The sequence below is a fragment of the Schistocerca americana genome, chromosome 2 (assembly GCF_021461395.2).
Source record: "Schistocerca americana isolate TAMUIC-IGC-003095 chromosome 2, iqSchAmer2.1, whole genome shotgun sequence".
Taxonomy (NCBI): domain Eukaryota; kingdom Metazoa; phylum Arthropoda; class Insecta; order Orthoptera; family Acrididae; genus Schistocerca; species Schistocerca americana.
In genome coordinates this window covers 669,820,329-669,836,981 of record NC_060120.1, presented here as the reverse complement: position 1 = coordinate 669,836,981, position 16,653 = coordinate 669,820,329, and the positions used below count along the sequence as shown (strand labels likewise).

At 42.2% G+C, this 16,653-nt stretch overlaps 1 protein-coding gene across 1 annotated transcript in view; it reads left to right on the top strand.

The window, feature by feature from the left end:
• Positions 1-16,653, top strand: part of LOC124594906 (intraflagellar transport protein 140 homolog) — a 263,104-nt gene that overhangs the window by 55,699 nt on the left and 190,752 nt on the right. Inside the window, exons 5-6 of the mRNA XM_047133380.1 lie at positions 1,200-1,378; positions 2,494-2,671. Coding sequence (XP_046989336.1) covers positions 1,200-1,378; positions 2,494-2,671 — 357 coding nt within the window. The remainder of the gene's footprint in view (positions 1-1,199; positions 1,379-2,493; positions 2,672-16,653) is intronic.

Below are 16,653 nucleotides of genomic sequence, written 5' to 3'. Positions count from 1 at the left end.
AGCAGTTTGATGAATGGCACTTGATGTCCTGTACCTAATATAATGAAATATAAATGACTTTATTGTGTCTTGGCAGACACTGTGACTGAAATTACTATGCAGACTGTGCTATTAATTATTCTGTAAATAGTGACTGTTAAGGTGGAAATGTCTTCTGAATAGAACCAAATTTTTGACCACTTACCCAGTTATATTAAATGTCTAACAGGCACCAAGGTAAAATTTGAAAATAAATTGAAAAAGTTTCTCCTTGACAACTCCTTTTATTCTGTAGAAGAATTTCTATGTTTGTAATGTGTAAAAGTTGGTGGGTGGGAATTATTAACTCAGTCTGCATATCTAGTTTTCTTTTTAGGGGGAAAAAATAATTATATGGTGATGTTTAGAGTTCATAGATGTACAAATTAATTTGCAATATGAATGTAAAATGACTCGTTCCACATCTTGACGATTTTTCATGCAAAATGATGCATGGAACATGAAAGTAACTAACTAACTCACAGACTGTGCTCCATTGCATAACTGGAGGAAATGGTGGCACTGTAGAAGTAGCTGAACTGCAGGAACTGAGTCAGTGTCTGTAGTACATCTTCTTTTGTGATTGTTTGTGGATGGATCTCTGTGTGTGTCAGTGCTAGGTGAAAGTGAAGTTCTTCACAGTTGGCTGCACTGTCTCTGGTGGGTAGCAACACTATTAGTGGATAAATACAACATGCTGATGGATGCAGTGAGGAAGCAGAGTATAGTCCCAATTAGCGAGCACCATCTTGAAGCATCTGTTTGGAACAGAGAAAGTGCAAGGCAAGTGGTTGTGCATTTGTAGTGGCGGCTTCTTGTGGTATTGCTGTGTACCTCCATCCCTGTACACAGAAATACTATCCATAGTTTCAGTTTCTTGCCTTGTAATGTTGTATGTGGGTACGTTTAACAATTTTTGGTGGACATGAGAGGTAGACTTATCACATTCACTAACATAAGAATATGTGGGTACGTTTAACAATTTTTGGTGGACATGAGAGGTAGACTTATCACATTCACTAACATAAGAATATGAAACATTATGATAAACAAATCATACATATATGAGAAATTTGTTGCTTGACACTAAGATCCATAACTCCTATCTTCTACTGTCTGTTAAACTTTGGTTAAACTGTGGTTAAACTTTGTACTTGTAATGCATTTTATTATTTCCTTAGGAAAGATATTCCACTGTAATGAAGAGGGCATATGTATGGAAGTGTTGAGTACAGATGGATCACAACTGCGAAGAGTATTGCACCATGAGCATTTACCACAACTTGCAGTCCTAACTGATGTACCTAGTCTTGGACATTTCTCTTGTGAACCATCTGGGCAGCTCTCCGAAATCGTCAAAGTAATACTTTACAACATTCAAATAATTTCAAAAACATTTATTCTCTAATACTTCCACTTTGTAATTTCACAATTTTACCAATTTTTACCTTGCAACAATCGCCTTCAGGACCAGTAAAAGAGGTAAAAAAATACTGAATCTAGAATTGAATAAAATTATGATAAGACTCATTAACAAATGCAAAAATATACCAAGGCTAAGAACGTAGACCACTAAAGGGATTGTATTTGTTAGGTATTGTGAGAAGGTATCAGGTGCATACTACATTGCGCCCCACAATTAGATATTGCTTATCAAAATAGTTTTATATTAATTTTAGATATACTCAAATAAGTAAAATTATATGGAATGTTCACACACAATTAAAGTTATTTGTCTTTTGTTTTTGTGTGATATCTCTTTTGTGAGGAACTGAAATTGTACATCTAATGAAGTGCTTGTACATTTGATCTTTCAAGATGAATAATGTTGTTAAAAGAAACTGAAAATGTTTATTCAAGTAGTCTTTGCTATCATTTGTGTTGATTTCACAGAATAATTCAGTCAGTCAAGTATATCAATTTGTTAAATGTGTTCCAAATATATAAATCAGACTACTGTGACTGAAACTTGTTTAACGTAGCACTGCATGCTGTCACTACTGGCTAACAAGATTTCCATGTGTCTCGAAATGGAAACACTTTGTTCTGTCTCTTGCCATTATAGACCACAGAAATGTTTGCTTCCTCTGTTCTAATATGTTACATTTGACAAACTAAAATCTCTGTTCCATTCCTTGTGCCTTTCAATGAGCCTGAAGGTTACATGTTGATTACAAAATTTCTGGTATTTCCTGTTACGGGAGACAATGTTATGCACCATGCCAATGGAAATGTCTAAGTCATGTGACATGTCACAGATGCATTGTTGGTGATCTGTCTTGGTCTTATTGTTTCTGTTAAGTAGTAGATTGACTTCCCAAGTCAAATTTTTTCCAGAATTAATTCAGACATAAATGAAATTCTTATTATGCTTTAGCTGTGTGTAACACTATGTTCACAGAAGTAAATACACTACCAGTATGAAGAATTACAAGTGTTCGAGAATACTGTAACTAATCTTTCTTGGAATTAAAGGTGAAACTAGTAGGAAGACCTCAGGATGCATGTGCAGAGTGGGCTGGTCCTGGATTGGTTGCCGTGGCAGCTGGTGATGCTACGGTTCGTCTCTGGGACTTGGCATCTGGGGAAAGCTGCATTTTATCTGCAGATGCAACTGGCACTGTAACCTCCCTTGCTTACTGTCCACAGAAAGGTAATACAGTGGAACTTCGATTTTATGTTTTTCACGATTCTACACCATAAATTTGTGGCCCCTGTGTAAAATCCATAAGATCAATGCTAAAAATTCCATGATTTATTCAATGTCTTGCTGGTCTTTGTCCTGTTTCCTTCTTATTGGCATTTGATGTGACTGAACAAGTTATAAGTGGCTCAAAAGACAGATGGTTTGCACCAGAGTTGGTGGCGGAATTAAGGGAATGTCTTAGTCCACTGTGGAGAGGGGAGATGTGAGAGAGGAAATGCTGATGTAACCCACAATTGATGTTGGCAACACAACTTGCAACATTTAGCTTCACCATGCAATTATTATACAACTACAGCTGGATTTCAGCGGGAATGGAAAAACGAGATACTCGACACAAAGTGTTGCGGACCGAGCTAATACATGATGATGGTGCCCAGCAACTACCTTTCTTCATCCCACTTATAACTCACTCTCATCTTTTTTGCACGTATTTCTGATGCACTGTATTCAGCAACAATATCACTTGTCAATCTTTAAAATCCAGACACTGAATCTCAATGAACATGCTGGTCATAATCGAGGAAACATCACCCATTTCCGGCTAGTGAACTCTTATTGGCTGATGACTTGTTAAGTCACCTAATAGCCAGCACAGCCACTACACCACACAAAAACACCAAAATGAGCTCACCTACTGAATATGTCGATAGGGGGAGTGGCCCTTCAGTGACAGGAGTGCAAGTAGGGGTGAAAGCATTTTGTGAAGTGCTGAAAATGTACTTTTCATGCAGATGATGTGCTATGACAGAGATGTCACACAGAAATAAAACAAGGTTTTGGCTATAATACGTTCAAAGACTTTTATCTTCAAATCTGACATGATACAGTTGCAACAACTACGTACACTACTCATTTATATACTTTGCACCACACACTGTAGATTGTAAATATTGGCAGCAGTGATAGGGAGCATGAAGCAAAACTGAAGAACCTGAACTTTCTTTCGAATGATTCAAATGGCTCTAAGCACTACAGCGCTTAACATCTGATGTCATCAGTCCCCCAGACTTAGAACTACTTAAACGTAACTAACCTAAGGACAACACACACATCCAGGCCCGAGGCAGGATTCGAACCTGCAACTGTAGCAGCAGTGCAGTTTCGGACTGAGGTGCCCAGAATCGCTCAGCCACAAGCTTTCTTTCAAATTTATGTTTTACATAGTGTACAGAAATTCACTGAGTCGCCTTCTAATAAGCTTGTAATGTCAATTGGGAAAGTAAACTCATTAAACAGATGTCCACAGTTATGCTTATGGTTTAACTGCTTTTGGTTTAATTCAACATGTTCTTTCTTTCTTTCTTCTTCTTCTTCTCTATCTTTTTTTTTTTGGGGGGGGGGGGGGGGGGGGAGCACAAAGAATGATGTATCAAAAACGTGTATTTTGAACATATAATTTGTAGTCGTAGCATGTCGGAAAACAGCTTGATTATCTTGTACCCAGATACCAAGTTCTACTTTTTGATTTTTATTTACTTGCTGTTACACATCTGTGCTTTTTTATAAACTGATGAAATTCATTACCACAAATTATTGTATAGACATTGTACATTTAATTTCCTTCACTTACACAGATTTTATACAAAGTATTGGAGAGTATTGCGATTTTTAAGCATATGTGCCAATTACATGTGTTTTTGCTCATGTTTTGCATTTTGCTCAATTTTGCATTTTTTAAGTCCTGACTGCACAAAAACGTAAAATAGGGTTTGCTGTATATTGTCTTATGTTGTACGTGGAAGAGCAGTATCATCAACCTAAGATAACACAAGTGTTAATCTCTCTCTCTCTCTCTCTCTCTCTCTCTCTCTCTCTCACACACACACACACACACACACACACACATTTTTTTCAACTACAACAATCTCTTTCACTCGCACAGCCGTCAGCTGCTTATGGTTACGTCCATTCATCATCCACACTCCTACAGAAATATGTTATGCTTGCCTTTGTACTAACATTAGAATGTGAAGTTAAAAAACCAGATACATATATGAACAACATCTTGCAAACATAAATTTGTTCACTGTTAACAGTATTTTGTATGTGGCCAGACGGAGTAATAGTATTCATATATTTTTCACATTTTCTTGCATGCAGTTGTAGCTAAGAGTAATATATAATATTAGTGAGTTAGAAGCCATGTTAATTATTAAACTTCCTGGCAGATTAAAACTGTGTGCCGAACCGAGACTCAAGTCTCGGTCCGGCACACAGTTTTAATCTGCCAGGAAGTTTCATATCAGCGCACACTCCATTGCAGAGTGAAAATCTCATTCTGGAAACATCCCCGAGGCTGTGGCTAAGCCATCTCTCCGCAATATCCTTTCTTTCAGGAGTGCTAGTTCTGCAAGGTTCGCAGGAGAGCTTCTGTAAAGTTTGGAAGGTAGGAGACGAGGTACTGGCAGAAGTAAAGCTGTGAGGATGGGACGTGAGTCATGCTTGGGTAGCTCAGTTGGTAGAGCACTTGCCCGCGATAGGCAAAGGTCCTGAGTTTGAGTCTCAGTGTGGCACACAGTTTTAATCTGCCAGGAAGTTTCATATCAGCGCACACTCCGCTGCAGAGTGAAAATCTCATTCTATGTTAATTATTATTAATATAAATGTATTCAAAGAAAGTAATGTAATTTAAAGTGGTATTATAATTAAAAATTACTTAATCCATTAAGTTTAATCGCTGTGATGCTCCACAAAAATTCAGAATGTATCCCATGTTTCCACTGTGATGTTATCTATTCCAGGAGCTTTGCCATTTTTTTTTCATTTCTAATACAGCTTTTTCTACATGTGCCACTACTTGAAGATTGATGAAAAGATAGTTTTACAGAAAATCGGGAACAAGATACAACCACACTTAAGTGAAGAACAACAAAGATTTTGGCTTGAAGATCAACTATGGTGCCGTATTTACAGCTAGACAGATAGTAGAAAAGAAATGTGAATTTGGGAAAGACATTGTAGCTGCATTCATAGGTATACAAAAGGCTTAAGACACTGTTAGAACAGAAGGGATTTGCAAAGTCTGAATAGATTGGAACCGTCAAAACAAATGCAACTCTGACTCAGAAACACGTATGACAATTGACTGAATTGTGTTATAATGTCAGCTAAAAATCAAAATGTTTTGGAACATATAAAGTATTCAGAAAGTGTAGTGTTCTCTCACCAGTGCTCTTTAATATAGTCATGGACAACATCATAAGGAAAGTTTACAGCAGGTTAGTGGCAGATGACACAAAAATCATAGCATGTGCGGATGATGTGATGATACGGGAAGACAATGAACAGAAACTGGAAGAATAACTAAATACCTGGCACAGGGTAATTGAAGAAACAATCTTGAAAATAAACTTAGCAAGCGAGGCAGTGAAGATCAGCTGGGAAAATGAAGAAAAAAAAATGTAAATTATTAAAGAAGTAGATGCTTTCAAATATCCAGGGAGGAAGCTAACCATGAAAGAAACATCAAGGAAGAAATTTGAGAAAGGGTAGAACACTGCTCAAAATTTTGTTATTGCTTATCAGATATAATTAGAAATTGGTAAATACTCACCAAAGCGAAGATCATGATATACAAATCATATTATCTACCAGTTTTGATGTACGAATCAGAATTTTGGTTCTGGACAAAGAAAGTTCTTGGGTAGAACAGAAGTGGCAGAGATGCGCTTCCTAAGAGGGAACCTGGATAAGATGAGAAGGAACATAATAAGAAATGAAACAACATGAAACATGCTTCAGGTTGATCTCCGAGCAGAAACTATTGATAGAAATAAGCTGAAATGGTTTGGTCATGTTAAAAGATTGGGAAAAGAAAGACTACCAAGAAGAGCTCTGGAACGGACAGAATTTGGAAGAAGACTGATTAAATGGCTATAAACAAGATGAAGAGACCAGGTGAAGGATGATGTGAATCAGTTTGGACTACAGTAGTAGGAAATGTTGAATGGTAGACAGGGTGAAAAGAGAAGATTGGAAGAGATTTTCTGGATGACTTGCATAAGCAGAAAAGCTTCAGAATGAAAAAGAGAGATAACTGGTAGTGTCAGCTTTTGTCTCTACATAACAGTGCAAAGCCAGGACCATAGAGATGCAAATGTAGGAAAGGTAAGCTAATGTTTGGCCTCAGGATGAAGCTGTTATTAGTGAGCAGTGTGCACAGACATGTATTGAAGGAGACTTACATAGAAAATACTGAAGAGAGTTAGTGACTGTTAATGTTTATTTTCATTTACAATAGCAGAGGGTTATTCGCGTTGTCTCGGGTTACATATTATGCGAGTCAGAGAGGGAAAACATTGAATAGCACTTCTGTCATGACATTAACAATATTTTAGTATGTTTTGCCTAGTCATAACTGTTTCTGCACAGAAACAAATAGCTCTTAAATTTCTGTTTTCCCCTTCAGCTGCAGAGTTGACATTAATGTAAATTTCATTTTAGTTTTTCATACAAGTCCATTACTTAAGTGACTAAAGATAGCAGTTATACTGCCAGCAGTCAAAAGTCTATCTGGATAAGATTGTCAATGGTGAGCAAAGGCTTCGAACATTTTGCTATCCAAGACATAACCAGAAACTAAAGTAAAGTTTGACACCAATCTGAGAGTAACAGTCAAATTGTAAATGAATAGATGCTGAAGTTTGGGAGAATTGTCAAGAAGAATCAATGTGTAAAGAAGTGGGATACTAAAGTGTAAAATGCATGTTTGACCATGAGTTGCTTTTATTTTAAACCCAAATATCAACTTGTTTCTGTCATGGACCATTTTCCCTGGTTTAAGCCACCACATTACATTTGTCATTACTTAAATAAGGTGTAGAGCATGTCATGAATATCAATATACGACACAGGACTTTTAGAAGCAAACATACTAAGTGTAAACAGGACAGTACTGATGAGAAGATCAGGACTATAGCACTGCTCTGTGTACACTTAGTATGTTTACTTCTAAAAGTCCTGTGTCGTATATTAATACTCATGACATGCTCTACACATTATTTAAGTAATGACAAATGTAATGTGGTGGCTTCAACTATTTTAACCCTTGTCTGTGAAGATGGTCCATTACTGAAACTGTTTGGTATCTGGGTTTAAAATAAGAGCAGCTGATGGTCAGACATACATTTTATACATTATTTGATGGCTGTTGATAGCAGGGTTGCCATAAGTTCTAGAAATCAGTGCATATCAGGGAATTTCAAATGTGTCAGGGAAATAGGAAAATTTGAAGAAAACACTCGAAAAAACTCGTTTTTGTCTCAGTAGATGAAATGGACGGTAAATAGTTTGGACAAGAAGAGAATAGAAGCTTTTGAAATGTGGTGCTACAGAAGAATGCTGAAGATTAGATGGGTAGATCACATAACTAATGAGGAAGTATTGAATAGGATTGGGGAGAAGAGAAGTTTGTGGCACAACTTGACCAGAAGAAGGGATCGGTTGGTAGGACATGTTCTGAGGCATCAAGGGATCACCAATTTAGTATTGGAGGGCAGCGTGGAGGGTAAAAATCATAGGGGGAGACCAAGAGATGAATACACTAAGCAGATTCAGAAGGATGTAGGTTGCAGTAAGTACTGGGAGATGAAGAAGCTTGCACAGGATAGAGTAGCATGGAGAGCTGCATCAAACCAGTCTCAGGACTGAAGACCACAACAGCAACAACAACAGATGAAATGGTTTGTTTCACTGAGATGTCTCATGTGTCGTCACTGGCTGGGCACAGATGAGTATGTGCGCCACTTCCCTACTCCCTCATTCTTACTGCTTCTCCCCTTCCTACCATTTCCCTCAGCTTGCAGTCATTACTGCCATCACTTCTTGCCACTGGCCTAGCAGCTGCTGGTGAGGGGCAAGGAGGCAGGAGGAGTGGTTTGTTTGGATCTGATTCTCAGAGATTGGTGATGCAGCAGGCAGAGATAGTGGTCGTGTGCATGGGCTGAGTCTTAATGACTGTATGAATTTGTGTATGCTCTTGTTTCCTGGCAAAGGCTATGGCTAAAAATTTAGTTGTGAGAGTGTGATTCTTTTCTATGTGCCCGTCTGTGGCTCAGTGATCATTTTTACGGTGAGTTGGTACCTGTCCTCATTAGTTTTGATTCCCAGAGTATTTGCACAAGTTATCTGTTGCTTGGTTTGATCAACGCAGTCTCATTTCATCAACATGGTGTCTGTGACATGTGAATAGCTGGCCACGCGAGTAGACTTTCATGACGGGCCAAAATGGCAGGTCATTTCTGTGGGTATCTCTTAACAGATCGGGCCTGCCGTCTGAAGCCCATCATTTCCCACTAACGTGCAGTCCCTTCTCGTCAGATCTAGTCTCACCAATCTGCCTGCAGTCTGGGTCTGTTTGTGTGTGGCATAATGCTGCAGATTTTCGTAGTTTATCTAAGGACCCAGGACTGTGGTGCTCCTTGGCAGGCCTGAGGCCACGGGTGAGATTTCAATTTACCAGATATAGACTGGGACACTCAGATGTTTAGGATGGGTGGTCGGGACAGAGCATCAAGTGACATTATACTGAGTGCACTATCCGAAAATTACCTCGAGCAATTAAACAGAGAACCGACTTGTGGAGATAACATCTTGGACCTATTGATAAGAAACAGACCCGAACTTTTCGACTCTGTAAGCGCAAACAGGGAATCAGTGATCATAAGGCCGTGCAGCATCCCTGAATATGGAAGTAAATAGGAATATAAAAAAAGGGAGGAAGGTTTATCTGTTTAGCAAGAGTAATAGAAGGCAGATTTCAGACTACCTAACAGATCAAAATGAAAAATTCTGTTCCGACACTGACAATGTTGAGTGTTTATGGAAAAAGTTCAAGACAGTCGTAAAATGCGTTTTAGACAGGTACGTGCCGAGTAAAACTGTGAGAGACGGGAAAAACCCACTGTGGTACAACAACAAAGTTAGGAAACTACTGCGAAAGCAAAGAGAGCTTCACTCCAAGTTTAAACGCAGCCAAAACCTCTCAGACAAACAGAAGCTAAACTATGTCAAAGTTAGGGTAAGGAGGGCTATGCGTGAAGCGTTCAGTGAATTCGAAAGTAAAACTCTATGTACCGACTTGACAGAAAATCCTAGGAAGTTCTGGTCTTACATTAAATCAGTAAGTGGCTCGAAACAGCATATTCAGACACTCCGGGATAATGATGGCATTGATACTAAACACCTTTTTCCAAAGCTGTTTCACAGAGGAAGACCACACTGCAGTTCCTTCTCTAAATCCTCACACAAACGAAAACATGGCTGACATTGAAATAAGTGTCCAAGGAATAGAAAACCAACTGGCATCACTCAACAGAGGAAAGTCCACTGGACCTGACGGGATAGCAATTTGATTCTACACAGAGTACGCAAAAGAACTTGTCCCCCTTCTAACAGCCGTGTACCACAAGTCTCTAGAGGAACGGAAGGTTCCAAATGATTGGAAAAGAGCACAGGTAGTCCCAGTCTTCAAGAAGGGTCGTCGAGCAGATGCACAAAACTATAGACCTATAGCTCTGTCGTTGATCTGTTGTAGAATTTTAGAACATGTTTTTTGCTCGCATATCATGTCGTTTCTGGAAACCCAGAATCTACTCTGTAGGAATCAACATGGCTTCTGGAAACAGCGATTGTGTGAGACCCAACTCGCTTTATTTGTTCATGAGACCCAGAAAATATTAGATACAGGCTCCCAGGTAGATGCCATTTTCCTTGGCTTCCGGAAGGCATCGATACAGTTCCACACTGTCGCCTGATAAACAAAGTAAGAGCCTACGGAATATCAGACCAGCTGTGTGGCTGGATTGAAGAGTTTTTAGCAAACAGAACACAGCATGTTGTTCTCAATGGCGAGACGTCTACAGATGTTAAAGTAACCTCTGGCGTGCCACAGGGAAGTGTTATGGGACAGTTGCTTTTCACAATATATGTAAATGACCTAGTAGATAGTGTCGGAAGTTCCATGCAGCTTTTTGTGGATGATACTGTAGTATACAGAGAAGTTGCAAAATTAGAAAATTGCAGCGAAATGCAGTCAAGATCTGCAGCGGATAGACCCTTAACATAGACAAATGTGATGTATTGAGAATACATAGAAAGAAGGATCCTTTCTTGTATGAGTATATGATAGCGGAACAAACTCTGGTAGCAGTTACTTCTGTAAAATATCTGGGAGTATCCGTGCGGAACGATTTGAAGTGGAATGATCATATAAAATTAATTGTTGGTAAGGCGGGTACCAGGTTGAGATTCATTGGGAGAGTCCTTAGAAAATATAGTCCATCAACAAAGGAGGTGGCTTACAAAACACTCGTTCGACTTATACTTGGTATTGCTCATCAGTGTGGGATCCGTACCAGGTCGGGTTGACGGAGGAGATAGACAAGATCCAAAGAAGAGCGGTGTGTTTTGTCACAGGGTTATTTGGTAAGCGTGATAGCATTACGGAGATGTTTAGCAAACTCAAGTGGCAGACTCTGCAAGAGAAGCGCTCTGCATCGCGGTGTAGCTTGCTATCCAGGTTTCGAGAGGGTGCGTTTCTGGATGAGGTATTGAATATATTGCTTCCCCCTACTTATACCTCCCGAGGATATTGCGAATGTAAAATTAGAGAGATTCGAGCGCGCACGGAGGCTTTCCGGCAGTGATTCTTCCCGCGAACCATGCGCGACTGGAACAGGAAAGGGAGGTAATGACAGTGGCACGTAAAGTGCCCTCTGCCATACACCATTGGGTGGCTTGCGGAGTATAAATGTACACTCCTGGAAATGGAAAAAAGAACACATTGACACCGGTGTGTCAGACCCACCATACTTGCTCCGGACACTGCGAGAGGGCTGTACAAGCAATGATCACACGCATGGCACAGCGGACACACCAGGAACCGCGGCGTTGGCCGTCGAATGGCGCTAGCTGCGCAGCATTTGTGCACCACCGCCGTCAGTGTCAGCCAGTTTGCCGTGGCATACGGAGCTCCATCGCAGTCTTTAACACTGGTAGCATGCCGCGACAGCGTGGACGTGAACCGTATGTGCAGTTGACAGACTTTGAGCGAGGGCGTATAGTGGGCATGCGGGAGGCCGGGTGGACGTACCGCCGAATTGCTCAACACGTGGGGCGTGACGTCTCCACAGTACATCGATGTTGTCGCCAGTGGTCGGCGGAAGGTGCACGTGCCCGTCGACCTGGGACCGGACCGCAGCGACGCACGGATGCACGCCAAGACCGTAGGATCCTACGCAGTGCCGTAGGGAACCGCACTGCCACTTCCCAGCAAATTAGGGACACTGTTGCTCCTGGGGTATCGGCGAGGACCATTCGCAACCGTCTCCATGAAGCTGGGCTACGGTCCCACACACCGTTAGGCCGTCTTCTGCTCACGCCCCAACATCATGCAGCCCGCCTCCAGTGGTGTCGCGACAGGCGTGAATGGAGGGACGAATGGAGACGTGTCGTCTTCAGCGATGAGAGTCGCTTCTGCCTTGGTGCCAATGATGGTCGTATGCGTGTTTGGCGCCGTGCAGGTGAGCGCCACAATCAGGACTGCATACGACCGAGGCACACAGGGCCAACACCCGGCATCATGGTGTGGGGAGCGATCTCCTACACTGGCCGTACACCACTGGTGATCGTCGAGGGGACACTGAATAGTGCACGGTACATCCAAACCGTCATCGAACCCATCGTTCTACCATTCCTAGACCGGCAAGGGAACTTGCTGTACCAACAGGACAATACACGTCCGCATGTATCCCGTGCCACCCAACGTGCTCTAGAAGGTGTAAGTCAACTACCCTGGCCAGCAAGATCTCCGGATCTGTCCCCCATTGAGCATGTTTGGGACTGGATGAAGCGTCGTCTCACGCGGTCTGCACGTCCAGCACGAACGCTGGTCCAACCGAGGCGCCAGGTGGAAATGGCATGGCAAGCCGTTCCACAGGACTACATCCAGCATCTCTACGATCGTCTCCATGGGAGAATAGCAGCCTGCATTGCTGCGAAAGGTGGATATACACTGTACTAGTGCCGACATTGTGCATGCTCTGTTGCCTGTGTCTATGTGCCTGTGGTTCTGTCAGTGTGATCATGTGATGTATCTGACCCCAGGAATGTGTCAATAAAGTTTCCCCTTCCTGGGACAATGAATTCACGGTGTTCTTATTTCAATTTCCAGGAGTGTAGATGTAGATGTAGATGTGATGGATTTCAGGAATTGCAACTGTTTCACGGCAAGTACATTGTACAGTGTGGCATTTTATAGACATTTTATTTATTCTAGTACATTTTGGTACTTAGAAAACAATTTATATATTAAAAAGTATGGACAATAAGAAGAAGATAATTGTGACAGTTGCTAGCGATTTGTACACTATGTACTCATGTATGTCTTGAAAGAAAAATCACAGAATACCTGTAAAATAATGGACATAACACAGTGACTAATAACTGACAATAAAGAACATAGTAGAACCAACATTTTAGCGATGGTTACCTATAGTGTTGGTTTGCACAGCTCTTCCCTGCATTATACAGATCTTTCAAGAGGCCTACATTTTTCTGAGGTTATTTCTGAAATCAGTGAAGGTATTTTAAATATGTCTTCCGACTCCGAGGAAATGCATATTTTTGTCACAAATGTGTTTCGTTTTATTGAAATAAAATAACAACAGTGATCTTAATGAAACACATATATCATTTGCCTTGCTTTCTCCATCTAAAAACAGTTCATTACAAAAAATGTTGATGTTAGTACTTAAGATTTTTGCTCACTCAGGGGAGAAATCTACCATGGGGCTCCAGCCTTTGCAGTATCTTTTCCCTTCTGTGCTTTGTGTCCGTCCTCTTGCTATTCTTTTTCCCATCCCTTGGGGAACATGTCGGGGGTGTTTTTTGGAATGTTCCACCCTGTCTGTAGCTGACATAAGAACAGTCTCACCACTGTTTTTCACTCCTTTTTCCTTTCTTCATTCAGTTTCTCCTATCCTTCCTCCGCTTCAGCATTTGAGACTCCACTTTTTTCTTCTTCCTCCCTGTGCACTCCTGAAGACTGGCTCATGCGTCTGACGTGTAACAGATGATTGGGTAATGCGTAATTTCCAGCCACGCGTCAATATGTAGGGTTCACACGTGATCCCTCGTGCAGACCAGGCCCAGGGAGGGGTGATTGCCTGAGCTGCTACCTTCCCAAATTGCCGAGTGGTCCCTCTGTCAGGTGTTAAGGAGGTGTGACCTGAGGTGTGAACAATCACCTAAGGTCGGTGTGCCCCCATGTGAAGGGTGGCCCCAGTTGGAAGGAATGCGCCATCGGAGATGTTGGCAATCGTGGAGGCTTTTCTCGCAGTGAGCCAATCATCTTTACAATCAATGTCTACAAAATGTAAATGGAATGAGGCTAATGATTCAAAGACCCTCCCAGCTGCACCACGGTTCCTCGTGGTTCACGCACTGAAGACAGTCAGTCCTTCTCAACCGTAAGTCCGTTTATTATACAGAAAGGTGTTGGTGCAGTTACCAGCCCTTTGAAATACTCCTCTCATTTATGGAATGGCACTTCGCTTCTGGAGACTACTTCTGATTCTCAAGCACAACAACTGCTTGCTGCTTCGCTTCTCCACAGCTATCCTGTTCATGTTGAGACCCATAGAACTCTGAATTCTTCCCGTGGCATTATTTACAGTAGGCTGCTCGACGGTCTGACTGAGGCTGAAATCCAAACATACCTCTCTGATCAAGGTGTTATTGCCACCCCATCGGGTGATGAAAAAGGTAGATGCCTCCTTAGTGCCCACACTCACTCTTTTTCTCACCTTTTATAGAGAGGTGCTTCCATCCAAGATCAAAGCAGGCTATGTGGTTCTCACAGTCCAATCGTATGTTCTGAACCTGATGCGCTGATACCAATGCCATTGTTCCAATCACCCTCAAATGTCCTGTCGACACCTGACCAAATGTGTAACCTGTGGTAGGGATGTGCATGAGGGTGATTGTACGCCTCCTTCTCTCTGCTGTATCAACTGCAATGGTGACCAAGCCACCTCTTCTCAAGATTGTCCTGTGTATCTCAATGAGTGGGCTGTTCAGGAGATCCAGTTAAAGGAAAAAGTTCCTTACCCGCTTGCGCACAAGTTATTGGCTAGTCCCAAATCTTGCGTTCTACTGTCTGGCACTTATAGTACTATTCTTGTTACATTTCGTTCCCTGAAGGACATGGCCACGCAGACGTGCAAACTCAAATTCAGCTCTGAGGTTGTCAGACCTCCCAGTGTTATGGTAGCATCGCAGTACCCTCATCCAGTTATGCAACAAGCTATCAAACTCTCGCCTCATGGGGCAAAGTCACTAGCTACACAATCGACAGGCCGAAAAGGACAGAAGCAATACTCCTGTGAACACTTCCTATGTCCCTCCAGCCAACCAACACCTGAGTCTTCATGTGCTAATCGGAAAGGCTCAAAGAAGTCCAGCAAAGGCAAACGGTCCTCTCCTTCGCCAACTCGAAGATCCTCTTCGATGCTGTCACCACGTGATACCTTCTCTTGGCAAGCCTCCGTGTCGCCAGTGCGCACCATCAACTGTTTTTCTGCATTGGGCTCTGTAGGCTGACAGCAGAAGAAAGCCGACACTTCAGTGGACCTCATGGACCAGGATCCTCCTGCCTCTCTGCCCTGTAGCAACAAGTTTTCACAGACTGGCACTCAGCAGCTGCCGAGATAACACCCCTTTATTTTTTCCTCATCATGACTCTCCTGCAATGCAACATTCGCGGCCGAGCCATGCTGCTCATAGGGGATGACATTCATAGTCAACCCATCTCCCTGACTACCCATCTTCAAGCTGTTGCCATTTGCCTTTTCCTTCCTCACTTGACCTTTTCCCTTTGTACCATTTACATCCCTCCGTCATTCGATGCCGCCAGGGCTGACTTCCTCCAGCTTATTGGGCAGCTGCGTTACCCATTTCTGCTGCTTGGTGACTTTAATGCTCATCATCCCATTTGGGGTTCTTCCAGTACCTGTCCGAGAGGTGCTATCTTGGCTGACTCTCTTAATCAGTCGTTTTCTGCCTTAACACAGGAGCACCAACATTCCTTTCACACTCCTCACACACCTATTCCCATTTGGCCCTATTCCTCTGCACCGCGCATTTTGCGCATCATCTCGAGTGGCCTGTTCTTCTTGACACCTATTCGAGTGACAGTTTCCCATGTGCTATCCATTTGCTGACTCCTACCCCACCTCCATGCACATCCAAATGGCAGCTTACTAAGGCCGACTGGAGGATTTACACCTACCTGGTGACCTTTGACAAACACGATTTCTCCAGTTGTGATGGTCAGGTGGAATACCTTACAAACGTGATCCTTACCACTGCAGAACATTCCATTCTTCGCACTTCCTCTTTACCACGCTGTGTCCCAATCCCTTGGTGGAATGAGGAGTGCTGCGATGCAATTCACATGCAGAGATGTTCTCTCCATGTTTTTAACTGTCATCTTGTGATGGCAAACTGTATTAATTATAAACAGATGCATGCACAGTGTCGTTGCATTCTTCAGGAAAACAAAAAAGCTAGCTGAATTTTGTTCACTAGTTCTTTTAACAGTTACACCTGCTCTTCCTCTCCAACAGCTCCCTGGGACCAAGATCCATTCCCCAATTTCCGGCCTGACAGTAGCAGACAATGTCATCATGGACCCTATTGCTATCTCCAACACCTTGGGCCTCGAGCTCCTCCAACTATTGTCCTGCCCTCCTCCATTGGAAACGAGCAGAGGAGATTTGGCCGATAGCCTTCTCTTCTCAGAATCGTGAGTGTTACAGTGCTGCCTTTACTTTGAGTGAGCTAGATAATGCTCTCACTTCATCACGATCCTCTGCCCCAGGGCCAGACGCTGTTCACATTCAGATGTTGCAGCACCTTGCTCTTGCAGA